The 17763-nt window shown below is 39.2% G+C and overlaps 2 protein-coding genes across 4 annotated transcripts in view; one reads left to right on the forward strand and one right to left on the reverse strand.

The window, feature by feature from the left end:
• On the reverse strand, positions 1-7068 carry LOC131799084 (tubulin-specific chaperone C). 2 transcript variants are annotated; one of them, XM_059116756.2, is made up of 3 exons: positions 6190-6405; positions 3735-4194; positions 13-1120 (listed from the first exon to the last, which is right to left on the reverse strand). In XM_059116756.2, the coding sequence occupies exons 1-3, from the start codon at positions 6261-6263 to the stop codon at positions 548-550; spliced, it is 1107 nt and encodes a 368-aa protein (XP_058972739.2). In that variant the 5' UTR covers positions 6264-6405; the 3' UTR covers positions 13-547. The 2 variants fall into 2 exon arrangements, with proteins under 2 accessions (XP_058972740.2, XP_058972739.2); XM_059116757.2 differs by lacking the exon at positions 3735-4194 and having other exon boundaries at positions 1-1120; positions 6190-7068.
• LOC131799007 (uncharacterized) overlaps positions 6659-17763 on the forward strand; it is a 21491-nt gene continuing 10386 nt past the window's right edge. The window contains exons 1-11 of one of the 2 annotated variants that reach the window (XM_066160700.1): positions 6659-8513; positions 10003-10048; positions 10675-10970; positions 11422-11539; positions 12030-12109; positions 12335-12469; positions 13589-13638; positions 14064-15591; positions 16616-16772; positions 17077-17305; positions 17670-17732. In XM_066160700.1, coding sequence (XP_066016797.1) covers positions 6761-8513; positions 10003-10048; positions 10675-10970; positions 11422-11539; positions 12030-12109; positions 12335-12469; positions 13589-13638; positions 14064-15591; positions 16616-16772; positions 17077-17305; positions 17670-17732 — 4455 coding nt within the window. In that variant the 5' untranslated portion in view covers positions 6659-6760. The remainder of the gene's footprint in view (positions 8514-10002; positions 10049-10674; positions 10971-11421; positions 11540-12029; positions 12110-12334; positions 12470-13588; positions 13639-14063; positions 15592-16615; positions 16773-17076; positions 17306-17669; positions 17733-17763) is intronic. The other variant, XM_066160701.1, reaches the window with a different exon arrangement.

Raw genomic sequence — 17763 nt, forward strand, 5'->3', positions numbered from 1 at the left:
GCATGATCTGCTAAAATGGGGATGTAGTGTGCGCAAAATGCGCTCTTCAGTAGCCTGTTGAACATGTGTCACTTTAGTTTGTGTTTTCATGCAAATGGAGTTAAGTGCAAAGAGGACAGACAGAGTATGAAAGGCAAGTTACACCCAGAGAAGGAGGAAAAAAAAAAACTCCCCTAAAAGCCTGTATTGAAGACTGAGATGTAGGAAGAATAATCAACCTTCTCCTTGTCCTGACTTAAGAGTGTAACCCACTCCGAATGCCTCTGGTGGATGGGGTGAGAAGAAAACTGACGCTTCATGTCAGAGCCAACATAATAAACACTGCATGGCAACACCTTGATTATCAAAAGTTTTATTACCAGACATTTCAACTCAAAGAAAACTCTGTTCATGTGACAAAAACTACAAACATTAGATTGCACAATAATAATAATTGTTAGCTGAACGTAAAACTTGAGAAACTGGTCTAATAATTTAAGATCATTTCTTTCAATGATTTTGTGACTTTCATTTGGTACACATGTTATGAAAAGCTTCTCAAACATGTTTACATGATCCACTTGTTTACGCGCTGATCCTCCCTTAATATGAACCAATTGGGAGAAGGCTCATCAGTTTTCAACCAGTTAAAATCATTGACAAGAGACCAGTTATTTTCTAAAGGATCAAGCCCTGCCAACTTAAAATCACTCTGCATATTTTCATACTCCCAGTTAAAAGGAGCAAAACCTACATTGGAACAGTCCTCAACAATAGCTCTACTAGTGACATGAAGATAAAACTTGCTGTCAGTTGTGCTATGAACTCGCAGCTGATGACAAGGAAAGACAAAATTGCATTTTGCACAGTCTTCAATGAATACTGCTCCTGACACAGGTCCACATAAGACTGTACACCTTGTCAGTTTGTTCATATGCAATGCAGATGGTGGACCATAGATAATTACAGTGCAGTTTTGAAGATCTCTTAGAGTGATGTCTTGATTTTTGACCTGTGATTGATTCATGGTTAGTGTTTGATCTGCAACTCCTTGAAAACCTAGACAGGAATCTAAAAGCTTCTTTTCTGTTGCTGGTAAAGGAAGCTCTTTGCTCTTTGTCTCTTGACTGAGAGGTCCGTCCTGACAAACAGATCAAAAAATGGGAGATTAGTTACCCTGACTCATTTAGAAGAAAAATACAAATTACCTCCCTAGTGAGGTGAAGCAAAAAAAGGAAAACTTCCTCTTTTCACATAACCATGCAAAATAAGGATAAAATTATGCGCATTAACCCTCTAACCCCTAAAAGTGATTGGGATCTAATTCTCATTACAGCATCACTGTTGCATCAAATGTTAAAGTCATGAGAATATGGGAAATGATTGCAAACTAAAGAAGCTCATGATTTTCAAACAAATTCTCCTTGTCAATACAATAAAAAAAGTATAAGGAGCAGTATGGAGAATATACATATTGATGTAAGGATGTGAAGGGTCAAAGAAGCACTTAGCAGTACCAAGGAATAACCTTATTCCAGAGTAAAGGTTTAAGTCAGCAATGGAACTGAGTGGCTTATCTGGCCGGAGCTTATCCTGGTTATTGTTGCATGAAGCAACTAGGAGTATTACAAGCCCTCCCCCCCCTCCACCCTCCCTGTTGCTGATGCATGAAGCTTTTACGAGTATCATTAGCCCCCCCCCCCTTCCTGGATGGGATGCTAGTTCAACCCATCCCCTTCCCCAATGAACAAAAAAAAACAGGTTTCACTGAGAGTTTACCAGTAAATTTAAACTCCTGGGTTGAGAGAAGCCCTGCGAGAGTAAATTGTCTTGCCTCAGAACACAGCTAAATATAACTGTCTGGCCACCTTGTCTCCTTGACAACCTTTCACACCCTATAATATCAAGATGTATGTTTTGCCTACTGTTCTCTATACAATTCTTAAGGGACTGAGAATAGTGCTTTAGTAAATTAAATTTATTACCGTAATTTCCGGTCGTTTACCCGCGGGTAATCTGTTGATTTTGCGTTAAACGCGCGCCACTGCGGGTAATAGGGAGGTGCGGGTTATGTGACAATTTTAAAATCCAGTGGTAGTTGAATTGAAAAAAAAAAATATCACCAACATGCGTTTCCACCTCTCAAGTAAATTTTATTGTGTTAATAGTGCCGCAAAGCGGCACGAAAACATGATGCCGACTCGAGTTTATTTCACGCATAATTAGTTGCGCGACGAACAAATTATTATCGGCACGCGTGAAAACAAAACCTTGATGGTGACAAAAATTATCCATAGATATCCGGCGCATCAGTAACAAATTTCCATTTAACACTAGCTTGAGCTAAAGAGAATTTTCCCGTTTTAAGGGACTTGTTAGGCCCAATAGAACCGGAGATATCGATTTTTTCAGAAATCGCCGACAGTACTTTATAATTCAACTTTTAATACTCACCCAGCTTTTTTTCAACAAATCAACATGGCGCTGAACGATCGCTCGCACAAAATGTGGCTACAAATTCGCATTCTGTCAAGTATGAAACATTGAGATTTGGGCATGGGCCGCTAGTGTTTTTACTGTATAATCTTATCAATAAAGTACATGCTAATATTGACACAGAATTGTGCATGCGTCTGAATTTCTTTGACCTTTAAACTCGACAAAGACGCTTCGAAGTTTTCGAAAGTTGGATCAGACAACTTTTAAAAGACTGAAATGTATCACCTTAATGTCACGTTTTCGCCACGAAAAAGTTGAATAACAACGTGCAGGTTATCCACCAGTGCGGGTAATCTGGTGACTTTTTTTTTTGCCGTATGCAATAATCGGCCGGTGCGGGTAATCGGCCGTGCGGGTAAACGACCGGAAATTACGGTACCTTTACATAATCGTAGGGAAATTAATGATTTAGTATTCTTTTTTAAATGTTTTCAGAATATACATGATTTAGATATTTTTTACTTTGTATTGTTTCATTCTTGTAACAAGCCTTTGAGAAATGTTGATTATTTGACACTTGATGTCAGTTGAACAGAAACTTTAAAGAATTAATTTTTTACTCGGGTTTGTCGCGCATGGAATGAACTACCTCACAACATTAGGGAGTCTAACACCTTGCCAATCTTTTGCAAGAAATTGTTTAATTATTTTAATTTATGATAAGTTCAGTGCCAATTTTTTTTTATCAGAATTATCTTATTTCTATCATATTGTGAGTTTGGATTTTTTTCTTTTGTAACTAGTCTTTGACAATGATTTTTTAAACTAGGTATATAAATAAGGTGGCTTATTTTAAGGAATCTTGTATTCTGTTTTAGACTGTCCTCAAATTGATTGAATTGACTTGTTCAGTGTAATCGACATGGAATTTGTATTAAAGATTAAAGATTCAACAACCAAGAGCTTCTTTAGTTGGTGATCATTTCTTTTATTCTCATGACCTTTATGTGTGATTCCAGAGGTGATATTGTAAGGAGAAATTAGACACTGGTCACACTTTAAGGTCAAAAGGTTAAGTAAAAGGAACCTTGAGAGCTTACCTGTGTAACTTTATAATGATTTATCATGATATTAAGGCACTTCGACCCCCACCCAACTCACCCTTTGGTAAAATTTCCGCACAGCCCCATACCACATTATGCATTCAGTTCTTGACTAGAGAGAACAATAAAAAACAATACATTTCCATTGGGAAAACAGATTTGTTTTACAATAGTATGGGGCTGTGCGGAAACTTTACCCACCCTTTTACTAACCTTATTAAATGTTTCCTTTTTTCTCGCCTTGAAAGTAAACTTTTTCTTGGGCAGATATTCCTCCCTCTTCTCATTAATATCCTGCTGTAAAGCCTTCACGGTTTCCTGTAAGACTTGTATATCACGAGAAGGCAAAAACATTGCAGAGTCCGCCACGAATTTTTGAAGTTTCTGGCACTTGTCTGACAGCATATCAAAGAATTCACCCGCCTTTAGTTTATTCCCGGCTTCGATTGTAGTAGCCCTTTTGCCTAGCTGCTCCTCAATATCACTCTTTTCTTTAGAGAAAGTAGAAGTGATGTACTCTACATTTTCTGATGGTTGTTCTTTGCTTTCTTTATCAGCTTTACGCTTCTCAATCGCTGCCAATCGCTCTTCGTTTCGTCTTTCGAGTCTCTCTCTAACATCCGCCATCTTGAATCTGTAATAGGCCTGGATGCGAGCAGGAAGGCCAGGTTGCCTATTTGAATGAAGAAAAGTTTCCGCATGGCAGCCATATTGATGAGACGGAAATGAAAGTGACTTAAGTTAAAAATATTTCCGGGTTTTATTCTGGAAAAGCGATTGAAAAATGAATCCCTACGTATATCCACCAACACCATTACAGCAACCTCAGCAGTACCAGTACCAAGTACAGTACAATCAACCACAACCGTATTGTTACGTTCAACAACCTTCTGCTCAAGCGCAAGTGTTTCAAGCGCCACAACAGTATGCACAATACGGAGCTGTCCCTAATCAGACTCCTCAGACTGCCGTAAGAAGTGTGTCTACTCCAGCTCAAGTGGGCACAGTCGTACGGCAGCAGCAATATCAACAATATCAACAACAACCACAACATCAACAACAGCCACAGCATCAACAACAACCACAGCATCAACAACAGCCACAGCATCAACAACAGCCACAGCATCAACAGCCTCAGCCAATTCAAAATCAGGCAGCCGTAGGAAGTGTGTCTACTCCAGCTCAAGTGGGCACAGTCGTACGGCAGCAGCAATATCAACAATATCAACAACAACCACAACATCAACAACAGCCACAGCATCAACAACAGCCACAGCATCAACAACAGCCACAGCATCAACAGCCACAGCATCAACAGCAGCAGCAACAAGGATGGCAGTCACTGTATGATCGGTGCCATTTTTCTTTTACTCAGAATTATCATATTTCTATCAAATTGTGAGTTCAGATTTTTTTCTATTGTAACTAGTCTTTGACAATGATTTTTTTAAACTAGGTATATAAATAAGGTGGCTTATTTTAAGGAATCTTGTATTCTGTTTTAGACTGTCCTCAAATTGATTGAATTGACTTGTTCAGTGTAATGGACATAGAATTTGTATTAAAGATTAAAGATTCAACAACCAAGAGCTTCTTTAGTTGGTGATCATTCCCTTTGAGAAATGTTGATTATTTGACACTTGATGTCAGTTGAACAGAAAATTTTAAGAATTAATTTTTTACTCGGGTTTGTCGCGCATGGAATGAACTACCTCACAACATTAGGGAGTCTAACACCTTGCCAATCTTTTGCAAGAAATTGTTTAATTATTTTAATTTATGATAAGTTCAGTGCCAATTTTTTTTATCAGAATTATCTTATTTCTATCATATTGTGAGTTTGGATTTTTTTCTTTTGTAACTAGTCTTTGACAATGATTTTTTAAACTAGGTATATAAATAAGGTGGCTTATTTTAAGGAATCTTGTATTCTGTTTTAGACTGTCCTCAAATTGATTGAATTGACTTGTTCAGTGTAATGGACATAGAATTTGTATTAAAGATTAAAGATTCAACAACCAAGAGCTTCTTTAGTTGGTGATCATTCCCTTTGAGAAATGTTGATTATTTGACACTTGATGTCAGTTGAACAGAAAATTTTAAGAATTAATTTTTTACTCGGGTTTGTCGCGCATGGAATGAACTACCTCACAACATTAGGGAGTCTAACACCTTGCCAATCTTTTGCAAGAAATTGTTTAATTATTTTAATTTATGATAAGTTCAGTGCCAATTTTTTTTTATCAGAATTATCTTATTTCTATCATATTGTGAGTTTGGATTTTTTTCTTTTGTAACTAGTCTTTGACAATGATTTTTTAAACTAGGTATATAAATAAGGTGGCTTATTTTAAGGAATCTTGTATTCTGTTTTAGACTGTCCTCAAATTGATTGAATTGACTTGTTCAGTGTAATGGACATAGAATTTTTATTAAAGATTAAAGATTCAACAACCAAGAGCTTCTTTAGTTGGTGATCATTCCCTTTATTCCCATGACCTTAATGTGTGATTCCAGAGGTGATATTGTAAGGAGAAATTAGACACTGGTCACACTTTAGGGTTAAAAGGTTAAGTAAAAGGAACCTTGAGAGCTTACCTGTGTAACTTTATAATGATTTATCATGATATTAAGGCACTTCGACCCCCACCCAACTCACCCTTCTAACCTTATTAAATGTTTCTTTTTTTCTCGCCTTGAAAGTAAACTTTTTCTTGGGCAGATATTCCTCCCTCTTCTCATTGATATCCTGCTGTAAAGCCTTCACGGTTTCCTGTAAGACTTGTATATCACGAGAAGGCAAAAACATTGCAGAGTCCGCCACGAATTTTTGAAGTTTCTGGCACTTGTCTGACAGCATATCAAAGAATTCACCCGCCTTTAGTTTATTCCCAGCTTCGATTGAAGTAGCCCTTTTGCCTAGCTGCTCCTTGATATCACTCTTTTCTTTAGAGAAAGTAGAAGTGATGTACTCTACATTTTCTGATGGTTGTTCTTTGCTTTCTTTATCAGCTTTACGCTTCTCAATCGCTGCCAATCGCTCTTCGTTTCGACTTTCGAGTCTCTCTCGAATATCCGCCATCTTGAATCTGTAATAGGCCTGGATGCGAGCAGGAAGGCCAGGTTGCCTATTTGAATGAAGAAAAGTTGCCGCATGGCAGCCATATTGATGAGACGGAAATGAAAATGACTTAAGTTAAAAATCTTTCCGGGTTTTTTTCTGGAAAAGCGATTGAAAAATGAATCCCTACGTGTATCCACCAGCACCATTACATCAACCTCAGCAGTACCAGTACCAAGTACAGTACACTCAACAACAACCGTATTATTACGTTCAACAACCTTCTGCTCAAGCGCAAGTTTTTCAAGCGCCACAACAGTATGCACAATACGGAGCTGTCCCTAATCAGACTCCTCAAACAGCTGCTTCAGTAGGTCAGTATCCTGTACAGGGATATACTCAAGTCGCTGGCGCACAGCAGTTTGTGGCAGCTAATGCTCCGGGTCAAAATGTTTTCACCGCAACTGTTCAAGTCAGTCAAGGCCACGATCAGGCGACAGCACAAAAAAACGCGCCGATCGCGAGTGAGGAGAGACCACCGCCATTACCGCCGGAGCAGATTGATTCCTCTTCCGCTGCTCCTCCTCCTTTACCACCTGAGCCAGCACCTAATTCTCTATCAAAAGTTGAACAGCAGATCACCGAAGCCCAGAAGAAGTATCAGGAGAAGTACGCGGAATGGCAGCGGCAGTATGCCCAGTGGCAGGCTCAGCATCAGAACCATCCTGATCAGAAGCAGTACCAAGAGTGGCAACAGCAGATGAATCAGTGGACACAGCATAATCAAACCTTAATGCAGATAAAAGGAGGAGACAAGCAGCCTCAGCCAATTCAAAATCAGGCAGCCGTAGGAAGTGTGTCTACTCCAGCTCAAGTGGGCACAGTCGTACAGCAGCAGCAATATCAACAATATCAACAACAACCACAACATCAACAACAGCCACAGCATCAACAACAACCACAGCATCAACAACAGCCACAGCATCAACAGCCACAGCATCAACAGCCACAGCATCAACAACAACAGCAACAAAATCAACAACAACAGCAACAAAATCAACAACAACAACAACAGTTGTATACTCAGCAAACTCCCTTCAATCAGCAACAACAATTTGTTCACAAACAGCATCAGCCTGTGCAAGTTCAATGGCCACAAGGTAATACTTCACAAAATACCCCAAGCCAGTATAACCAGCAACAAAATCCAAATTTTCTTAACCAGCAACAATCACAACAGCAGCAACAAAGATGGCAGTCACAATATGATCAAACTAAAACATCGAACTGGACACAAAATCAGAACAATAGAAACAGGCAGAGTTCTCAGATTTATAATCAAGGTTCATCAGTGCCAAAAATCCCTGGTTTAATGGACATTCAGCCTATTAGGCCTCAAAATGACAGTAAAATTCAACATAAAAATGAATTAACATCAGAGAACAGTCATCTCCCAAAGTGGATGCAGTTTTCTAAAGCCTCAGCTGGAACAAGTGAATCAGAGCAAAGTTCAAGATTGTCACAGAAATCTGCTACAGCTGAAAGTAAACATGTTCCCAAATGGCTACAATCTCAGCAGAGTTCTACAAATCAGCAACAACATCAAGGTGATGATGGTATGCCCAGATGGTTGAAAGAAAAACTTGAAAAAACTGAATGGGATGTGAAACAAGATGCAGCAAAGAAAGCTCTCCAAACCAAGGAGGCTCAAAAGAAACAGATTCCAAAATGGTTACAGGAAGGGTCTTTGAAAAGTGATCAAGCTGAAACTGTCTCTCAAGGGAAGCCAGTGCCAAACTGGCTTGGTAATAGCAAACCTTTCCCTGTTGGTACCCAAGGAGAGGCTCACCAGACAAAACCTCAGATACCAAAATGGCTTCAGGTTAAATTGCCTGCTGCTCCAGGAAATACTGTGGGCCAAATTACCCCAGGTAAAAAAAACAAAAAAATTTCCATGCCTTAACCCTTTGACTCCTATGAATGACCAAGACAGAATTTCTCCTTACAATGTTAATGCAATATCAATCAGACAAGTGATGAAAATGAAGAAATTTATCAATGAGGGCATTTAGTAGTTGATCCAAAACCAAATTCTCGGCAGTAGCATCATAAAAATGATATGTTAGACAGTAAGGCAAATTTCTAAATAAACGATATCTAGGGAGTGAAAGGGTTAAGGCAACTGAAAGGGAAAGTAACTTTTGGTAAGTAAGCTTTGAGATGTTAAGTATGCCCCTGCAAAATTTGACCATGACAGTTGGACAGTTGTTTTTTACCTGAACAAAGACAATGGGTCTGTAAAGTGGTATAATCTGTCATATAATATTTCACAAAATGTCCTACATTATCTTCTGATGACAAATATTTCATAGTTTTAAAAGTAAAGGGTAAAGTCTGCACTCAGGCCAAGTGGTCCCCACAGCCAGAGCTTATTCCAGTTTCTAGAGCATGAGGCAACTAGGAGTATAACCACTCCCCCCTGGTGGAATGCTAGTTCATCACAAGGTTATTCCCTGCCTGCCTGCCTGCATTCCCCCCCCCCCTCACTCATACACAAAGTATTTCATCAGACTTCCCTGACGACGTGAATTGGAGTGAAATTTGGTGCTAATGAGCACAAGTAAATTTTTTAAAGACAAAAACATTGCAAGAGCCTGTAGGGCAAGTGCAATTTGTAGCACTTATTACTCTGGAAAAGGGGGCAAGTTTCTAAAGAAACTGTGGTGGTGCATCTGTGGGAGAGTATAAGAGGGTAATTTAGTATTATCAACTGAGTTGATAACATAAATTGCCACCATAAAGAGTTTAAAAGCTGGGATAGACGTTTCGAGCTTTGGTCTTCTGATAGAGCAAACCTTTGATGAAGAGCAATGTTCAAAACATCAGCTTTTTAACTCTTTATGGTGGCCAATTTATGTTATCAACTCAGTTGAAAATACTCAATTACCTTCAGCCAATCAGAAGTGTGTAATTTCTTTTCATGTACATTATTACCCATTTATACTCTTGGGTGGAGATAGGCACTTTAAGAGTAAATTGTTTTGCCTAAGGATATAGCACAATAACCCGGCCAGATCTTGTACCCAGACCTTCTACCACTGCATCTCCCATGATTCCTCACTTTTAGCTCCTTGTAAATGAATTGGCAGCATAGAGTGGTAAAGCAGTAGAATGTAAAATTTGTACAGGGGATTCCTTGTTCACAGCATGTATGCTTGTAGCATTGTTTTCATTTGCATAATTTTGTTCAAATGGCATTTGAAGATCATAATGTTATTCTGTTTTTCTACTAGTCTGCCATACTAAGTATTCACAAACTCCTAAGAATGGCCCAGACCAAAATCTCATATTTCCATAGTATACAGTATGTAAACAGCAATAATATATGAATCTTGAATTGAATCTGTTATTGAATTGTAGGTGGAACTTCTACAAAAACAGCATCTAAGTGGGATAAAACAGAGAGGTAATGTTGTGCTCTACACTCTGCATTTTTTAAGCAGATCTACTATTTCAAGGAGATTTACCCAATGGTATTCATGGGGTCAAAACTTGTAGTTTGGAGATTGTTTGTTTTTTGTGAGAAGAAACTGTATAAGGCAAGACTTTTTGTAAAATTTTGCCAGGGTTTTTTTTATACAAGGATCTGTCCAAGCCTGATAATGGTTTTTTTTATGCCTTCAAGACAATTTTTTTAAAAGTTTTGCAAAGAAAAATCTGGGAAAGTGGATGTTTTTATGTTGCCTTTTTTGAAAATGAAGTGCAAACTTGTGAAATGGTGTTCTGAACCATTTTTCCCACAAAACCAAAAGTTACTTAAAGAAATTCAAGAATTTTGTAACTCTCTTAGAGTGGCCTTTAAAATTGTGGGGTAACTTTCATCAAGATCTTCTCAATTAATCATACATGTGCATGACTGAAGATCTCTTTTTTCCACTCTTATAGAAGTTGTTGCAATATGATCCTAGTACCACTGCTTAGATTTATGGCCTTGGCACCAGGGTCTTAAATCAAAGTGAAAAAATAATTAGTCTAAATTTATAGTACAGACCTCAAACCTAACTGATTAGAGGAATGTCTTTGCCCAAACAGAAATACACCTTCTGGGACACTTGGTTTAAGTCCTGGTAACCTAGATCCTCTGAAGGAGCTGGAGTTTTTACGCAAACAGCAAGAACAGCTTCAGCAACTTGAGAAACTGGAGAAACAACTGAAGCAGACATCAACTGCACCCAGTGCTATGGGAAAGTCAGAATCAACCACCACAACATCATCAAGTTCTGTTATAACCAGTAGCCAGGCTGAAAAAGCAACAAATGTTCCATGGTTACAATACAGTCTTGCAGGCCAGGAAAATGATAAATCAAGTGCTAAAGATCATACTAAAGGTGAGGCAATTTCTCTTCCATAATTCAAACACTGATGAGCTTTGGTAGTGGTGATCAAAAGTTACATGTACTTGGGAGGGGTAAAAGGCACCCCCCCCCCTCATATCTCAGGGAGGAGGGGTTTAACACCTAGTACCACAAGGAGGAACTACTACAGCTGCATATATCTCTAGAAACTGTCACATTGAATCTACATGGAAACTGGATGATGATCAACAGCTTGTACACTACCATTGCAAAAACCAATGTAACATGTGCATTAGCAGCTCATAAGGGAAGAATAAGAAGATAAGAAAAACTGCTCCCATCATAGGCTCAACGTTAAACTATCTTTGGAGAAGCTGCACTTTCTAGCCAGAATTACATTAAATTTTGACTTAAACTTGATTTGATATTTCATTGTCAACAGTGATAAACTAATTTTTCCTTTATCAAAATTTTTTTGTTTCAGGTAGCACTGTAAGAAATTTAAAGTCTACTGGAAAAAAGCAACCCTGCAGGTTCTTCCCTCATTGCCGTTTTGGGAATAGTTGCAAATTTCAACATCCTCCTTGCAAATATGGTGTGAGGTATGCCTGCCATTACATCTCATCATTTTTAATAGACTACAGCAAGAGCCTAACATATGACCTTAGTTTTCAAGGCTTGAAATAATGGCTGGTCAAGAGATGTCTTTTTTTATTTGAAAGTTTTTCAGATAATGTCTGAGCAGAATCATAGATGTTTTTCATAAGGTAACACCCATGAAATGCTGGAGACACCCCATACTTTAATAGCGGAATTAATTCTCAGATACAGTTGCTAGAGAATGGCCTCCAATGGCTCACTGAAAGGAGATGACTGCTTACTAAATTCTTATTAATGCAGGGATTCAAATTGTGAAGACTGAGCTAGATAAACGTAACTACAAAAAAATTGTCATAGAAAAGAGCAGAAAAACAAGAAAAAAGGTAAAAAAGAATTAAGTAACTTTTAAAACTACCCAAGGTTTGTGTGAAGAGAAAAAAAAAACATTTAGTATGATTGATACATGTTTGTAAATGTGCCTGTTTCATTTAGATGTGAGGAAGATAGCTGCATATTTGATCACAGTGAATATTCTTCAAATGAACAACATGCAGAGGAATCACAGTACCAAGGTATACTATATTGTCCACTGATACCTTAGTATTAAACTTGTAAAGCCATGATGAAAAATAAACCAAAAAAACAATTCCCCTATGTTTTTAATTGGGGCTTTAGTTGTGACTGTTTTTATAACTGGAGTGAACAGCCACAGAAACAGTAAGGGTTCAGATTACAGGATTGTTTTGTTTTGTTTTGTTTTGTACACTCATTAAATACTCATTGACCTTTTCATGCAGGTAATTTTCCAGATGAGTCTGAGTCACAAAGCAAGGGTATTGTATCATTAACTGGTCAAGGAGATCAAATTCCTGGTATTGGAGATGGTGAATTTTCGATAGTGCCAGTGCAAACTTCAGATAAAACTGAAGAAGGTCAGTGGGTTGATATCAATTTTCATACTTTAAGAGAAAAATTGATCAGCCTTGGAGTAATAAAGAAAAATGCAAAAGATTTTCACAAATTTGGGACAAAGAGGACTGAAACCTTAGTCTGTTCAGATTATGCAATTAAATGCCATAGTACAATAATTTTTCAGTTAGGTGAGGTGCATCAGAAGATCAGCAACCATGTTTTAAGGTTAAATACATGTTGTTGTCATAGGCAGTTGGCTCATTTGGTAATGTGTCATTTGACCTATTTTGGCAGTTGGGGATGTGCAGCTCTTGAGTTACAGTTCACATTGGAAAAGAAGAAGGTTGCCATGACAACAATGTTATTTTATGGTCAAAACCCCTTCACCAAACTTTTTCCGAGCCTCACTTGTTTGATAATCATAGTAGCATTTGAGCTTCAGAGCACTTGTTGGCAAACTATGCCATATCCTCTGTGTAGGTTATGAAATCCAACAAACATGTCAAGTGTTCTTTATGAGCATGGAATTAACCTTTTTTCACTCCCAAATTCCATTATTTATTCTCCTTACTTTCTGCCATACAATTTGCATGATAGTAGTTTGGAGAATTAGGTATTGGAGCAATAAGCTATCCCTTTAGTGATGTTTTTCTTAATTCTCATCATTTGTGTGCTTGATATTGTAAGAACATTGTGAGGAGAAATTTTATCTTTGGTCACTCATGGGAGTCAAAGGGTTAAAAAAATATTAGTCTCCTGTAAATGAGGGTGGGAGATGTAGTGGGTTAATGGTCAGTGCACTGGACTCCAGGTCAAGAGGTCTGGGTTCAAGACCAGGCCGAGTCGCTTTGTTATATTTTGGGCAAGGCACTTTACTCTCACCATGCCTCTCTCCACCCAGGAGTATAAATGGGTCCTGGGGAATTGTTTAGGAAGCTTGATGAAATGCTGGGGGTAACCTTTTGATGGACTAGCATTCCATCCAGGGGGCAGGGAGTAGTAATACTCCTAGTTGCTTCATGCTACATGGCAACTGGGTGAAGCTCCAGCTGGGTGGGCGGGCCAATAGGCCCAAGTACAGACTTTACTTTTACCTTATCTGTGAGTGAGATGGTTCTAACTTTTGGCCTTTTTTGTAGGAGATGGAGATAGTAAAGGCATAGATAATTATCAAAGCAGCAAGTATCATGTGAGTGAACACGTATATGTAGCCTCTTTTGTTTTAGCACAAATAATTATGAATTACTGTACAAAACCATCACATAAGTTTTTGCATTGACACAGAATGTGAAGGCAAATTACTTAGGGCAGTCTTCACTCATATTCCTCAACCACAAAACTGATGTGGGTTCAGGGCTATGCCTTTCAGGCATCTCAGCCATAGTGCTGTAAATGTTATTGAGCACACAAAATGTCTATTGGTTGACAACCAATCTTAAAGAAGTTTGATATATTTTTCATCATTTAGGGCACTAGGTGAAATCATTTTTAGGAATTTTTTTTTATCATTTTAGGAATTTTTTTTATTATTTAGTGTGCACAAGTGGATGTTATTTCAGCTATCTAGTTTTTATGGTAGGCAGCTGTAGTTTATACAATTCTGTTTCTTTATAGCAATCACAAGGTGATTACATGAATGTTGAAAGTAATCGACACCGAGGAGAAGAACAGCCACAGGTTTCAGTGGAAGGAGAACAGTCTGTTCCTACTGAATCAAAACACAATGAAACAGAACATTTTCAGCAGTCTGAATATCATGAGCATGGCTGGGGTCAAAGAGATGATTGGGATAGACCACAACACTTTGGGGAGAGACACCCTAGGGATGCCCTTCCTTGGGATAAAGAGAAACCCCATCAAGATTCAGATAGGCCCCCACCACCTCTGGGTGATGGGTTTTTGGGGTGGGATAGAGAGCATCCTCCCACAAACAGAGATGGGAGGCCACCACCTCCAACAGAGGGGGAGTATCATGATAAGGACTTGGACAGAAGAGACTGGAGACCACCAGTCAATAGGTATGACAGCGGACCAAGACCACCTTCACCAAGAAATGAAAGGGACTTTGGACCTTTTAGGCATGATAGAGATAGGCGACCTCCTTTCCCACCAGGCAATCGTGATACAGAAACTTGGCCAGATCAGTCAGGTGGAAGACCTCCTTTTCCAAGGGATGACTGGGATAGAAAAATCTCCTTCCCAAGAGATAGACCACCCTTTCCAGTGGATCTTCAAGAACATCCTCAAGAACGATACGGCAGAAGGTCTCCATCAGAAAGACACAACTGGGAAGAGCAACCACCTTTAGTAAGTGGTGTGGAAGATCAGAGGCCACCCTTTAGGGATGTAAAGGAAGGGGGACTCCCTGTGTTAGGAACTGAGCCTGATCATTTACCACATGACATTGGTGCCATTGATGCCTTCTCAAAACAAGATGAACAAGACAAGGAGGGACATCAGATACCAAGAGAGACCACTGATAAAGTACCACCAGAAATGGAAGGGAGAGACAAACCACCGTATCTAAGAGATGAGCGACCCCGCCCTCCCTCCCCTGGACGTGATTGGGACAGACCACCTTTCCCACGAGATCATTGGGACCGTCCTCCTTTCCCTATAGATGAGTGGGACAGGCCCCCTTTTCCTAGAGATGACAGGGATCGACCTCCTTTCCCTAGAGATGAGTGGGATCATCCTCCTTTCCCTAGGGATGATAGGGAATGGCCACCTCATGCTAGAGAGGAAAGAGATAGACGTCCTTTTCCTAGAGATGAAAGAGATTTTCCATTTCCACCAAGAGGTGGCCGAGATCGTTGGCCACCACCTCTGAGGGATGAAAGAGAGAGATGGCCTCCCTTTCCTCCAGGAGAAAGGGATGACTTTGGATGGTCCTCTAGAGAACATGGTCCACCAGAGAGACCCATGTCTCCTAGGGGTAGAGATGGGCATAGAGGGAGACACCCATTTGATGAAGATGAGAGAAGAAGACGCATGTCTCCACCTCCTTGGCCACTAGTTGATCACTTCAGAAGGAGACAATCTCCACATGGTGACGAGTTTAGAGGCAGGCCTCCACCTCCTGAGGAGTTTGATCGTTTTGATCGCCCTGTACCACCACCATGGGATAGGGAGAGAAGAGACTGTAAGTACTTGTTACCCTTTTGAGTGATATTATTGTTGATGAGTCTGTTTAGTGAGTAATTGTAATAAACATGTTACCTCACCTACTCTTAAATCAACATACTATTTATGTTTCTGCTATCCCACTTCTCTAGCTGATGTCAGTTTGTCCATGTATATGGAAGACTCATGTGTACCTGCATCGTTAAGTTGTATTTTTCTGTAAATTATTTGGTTACACTTTTCAATTCCCTCTTTGGAAAATAAAAGCAATTCTCAATAAGAACATACCTTTGCTGTACCTACATTATTTGACTCCAGAATCTTGTTTGTTTAATTGGCTGATAAGTTTCATAGTATGAGCATAATTTCAGATCATGTTGTCATAATGTTTTCCTGTGTCCTCCATGACACGTTGGTTCCCTTGAAAAGTACTAAGGTTTCAAATACACTCTGATTTAACTTTTAACTCTCTGTGAGTTTATCAGAGGCTTACAAAGGCAAAAGCTGAAGACAGTTTTGACACTGAGTTTTCAATCATTTGTGTAGCCGAGGCAACCATAATTAAATGGGATAAGGGTGTATGAGAGTGTTGGCAGTATGAAATAGAGTTGACAGGTGTATTTCCAGCCATTAGGAAACATGCTACCTCAAGAGTGAACTTGCTTGGGTTTTTCAATTTTGTACACTTCTCAAATTCTGAGTTTCATTTGAGTTTCATAGAAGTAAAGGCAAAGTTATCACAACAACCAATAAGGGCAAAGGGAAATAGATAAGATAAATAGACAAGGAAACAATGAGAGGTCAATAAAATACTTGTAGATGACCTGTCCTGATTTATCGCCATGTTGAGATTGTTTTTAGTTTGGCTATTGATCACAGAAGAAATATCAATTAAATTCTGAATTACTGTCACCTGTATGTTTACAACAACTAAATTTTTTTTTACTAGATTCTGATCATTTACAATGTGGGTCACAGTTTCTCTGGGGAAACAATCTAAATACGTTTTATTGTTTCTCAGATTAACTTTTTTTGGTTTTCAGGGAGAAGACCTCCTGAAGAAGAGAGGTTTAGAGACCTACCCCACCCAGTTGATAGGTGGAGAAGGTCACCTTCACCTCACAGAGAACTTCCAGATCGCTTTCCTCCTGATCGCCCCAGAGAGTGGGAAAGAGATGGCAGACGAGGACCAGATGATAGGTGACTTTTTCTTGACACACGTTATGATTTCAAGTGGGATTTTCATTGATTGCTTATAGCGTACGATTGGTAATAGTGACGTCTGCTCGTAACTTAGGCCGGTGGCCCACACTGCATTTTGCTTTTGTGGTCAGTTTTTTATTTTTGTTGTTATTTAATCAAACAGTAACCTTGAGTTGATAATATTCTTTCTTCTTATGACCCGCCTTCCAGGCAATGTGTTGATAATGTAAGCAAAAATAACTTTTTGGTCATGCCTAGCAGTTAAAGCATTAACCATTGACTTTACGTCTGATTCCAACAGGTTTTATGATGAGCGACCTCCTCCACACAGATTGCCTCCAATGGATGATCACTACAGAGACCGACCTCGATACTCAGAGGACCATTCCCTACATGACCCTGCTGCCTACCCACCACGCCCTAATGACGGTAGACATCCGACTGAGGCACCACGGATGGAGAAGAAACCGGAGACTGTTCCAGTTGAGAGCATCTTGGACCCTCCAGGGCGTGACTCCAGACCAGACAGGGTAAGGCTGAACAACGAAACTCAAACATATAGTAGTTCAAAGTTTTCTTCTCCATCATAACATTTACTTCAAACGTCTTTCAGTAAAATAAATGCAGTGTCACTCAGATATATGTGAACCAAGGTATACGCATAACATGTAGACCAACAGGTGTTGATGCCTATAAGCACGTTAGTGTTTATGCAAGAAAGCTAGCTTTCACGGTCTGACTAGAAATTTTGCCTTCTCGCTGATATACATCTTGTTGGAATCAGAAGTGTCGTGGACCAGTAAAACCATGTGACTCGTATGTGTTAAACCAATAATAAACATGAAAAGCAAAATGAGAGGTTTGATGTTGATCTAATAAATTTCTATCTTGCAGATTGTTATTATTCTTAGGGGACCCCCAGGGAGTGGAAAGACGCATGTAGCCAGGCTTATCAAGGTGAGTATTTCGATTAAAGTATGCCACCGTT

The sequence above is a fragment of the Pocillopora verrucosa genome, chromosome 13, assembly GCF_036669915.1.
Source record: "Pocillopora verrucosa isolate sample1 chromosome 13, ASM3666991v2, whole genome shotgun sequence".
NCBI classification, from domain to species: Eukaryota; Metazoa; Cnidaria; class Anthozoa; order Scleractinia; family Pocilloporidae; genus Pocillopora; species Pocillopora verrucosa.

Coding starts and splice junctions, on each gene's coding strand:
- LOC131799084 (XM_059116756.2), bottom strand. CDS start 6,263: ATGAGAAGAGGGAGGAATATCTGCCCAAGAAAAAGTTTACTTTCAAGG. Junction 4,195..6,189: donor AAAAAGAAACATTTAATAAG/GTTAGAAGGGTG, acceptor TCATTCAAATAG/GCAACCTGGCCTTCCTGCTC. Junction 1,121..3,734: donor AAAAGGAAACATTTAATAAG/GTTAGTAAAAGG, acceptor TCTGTTTGTCAG/GACGGACCTCTCAGTCAAGA.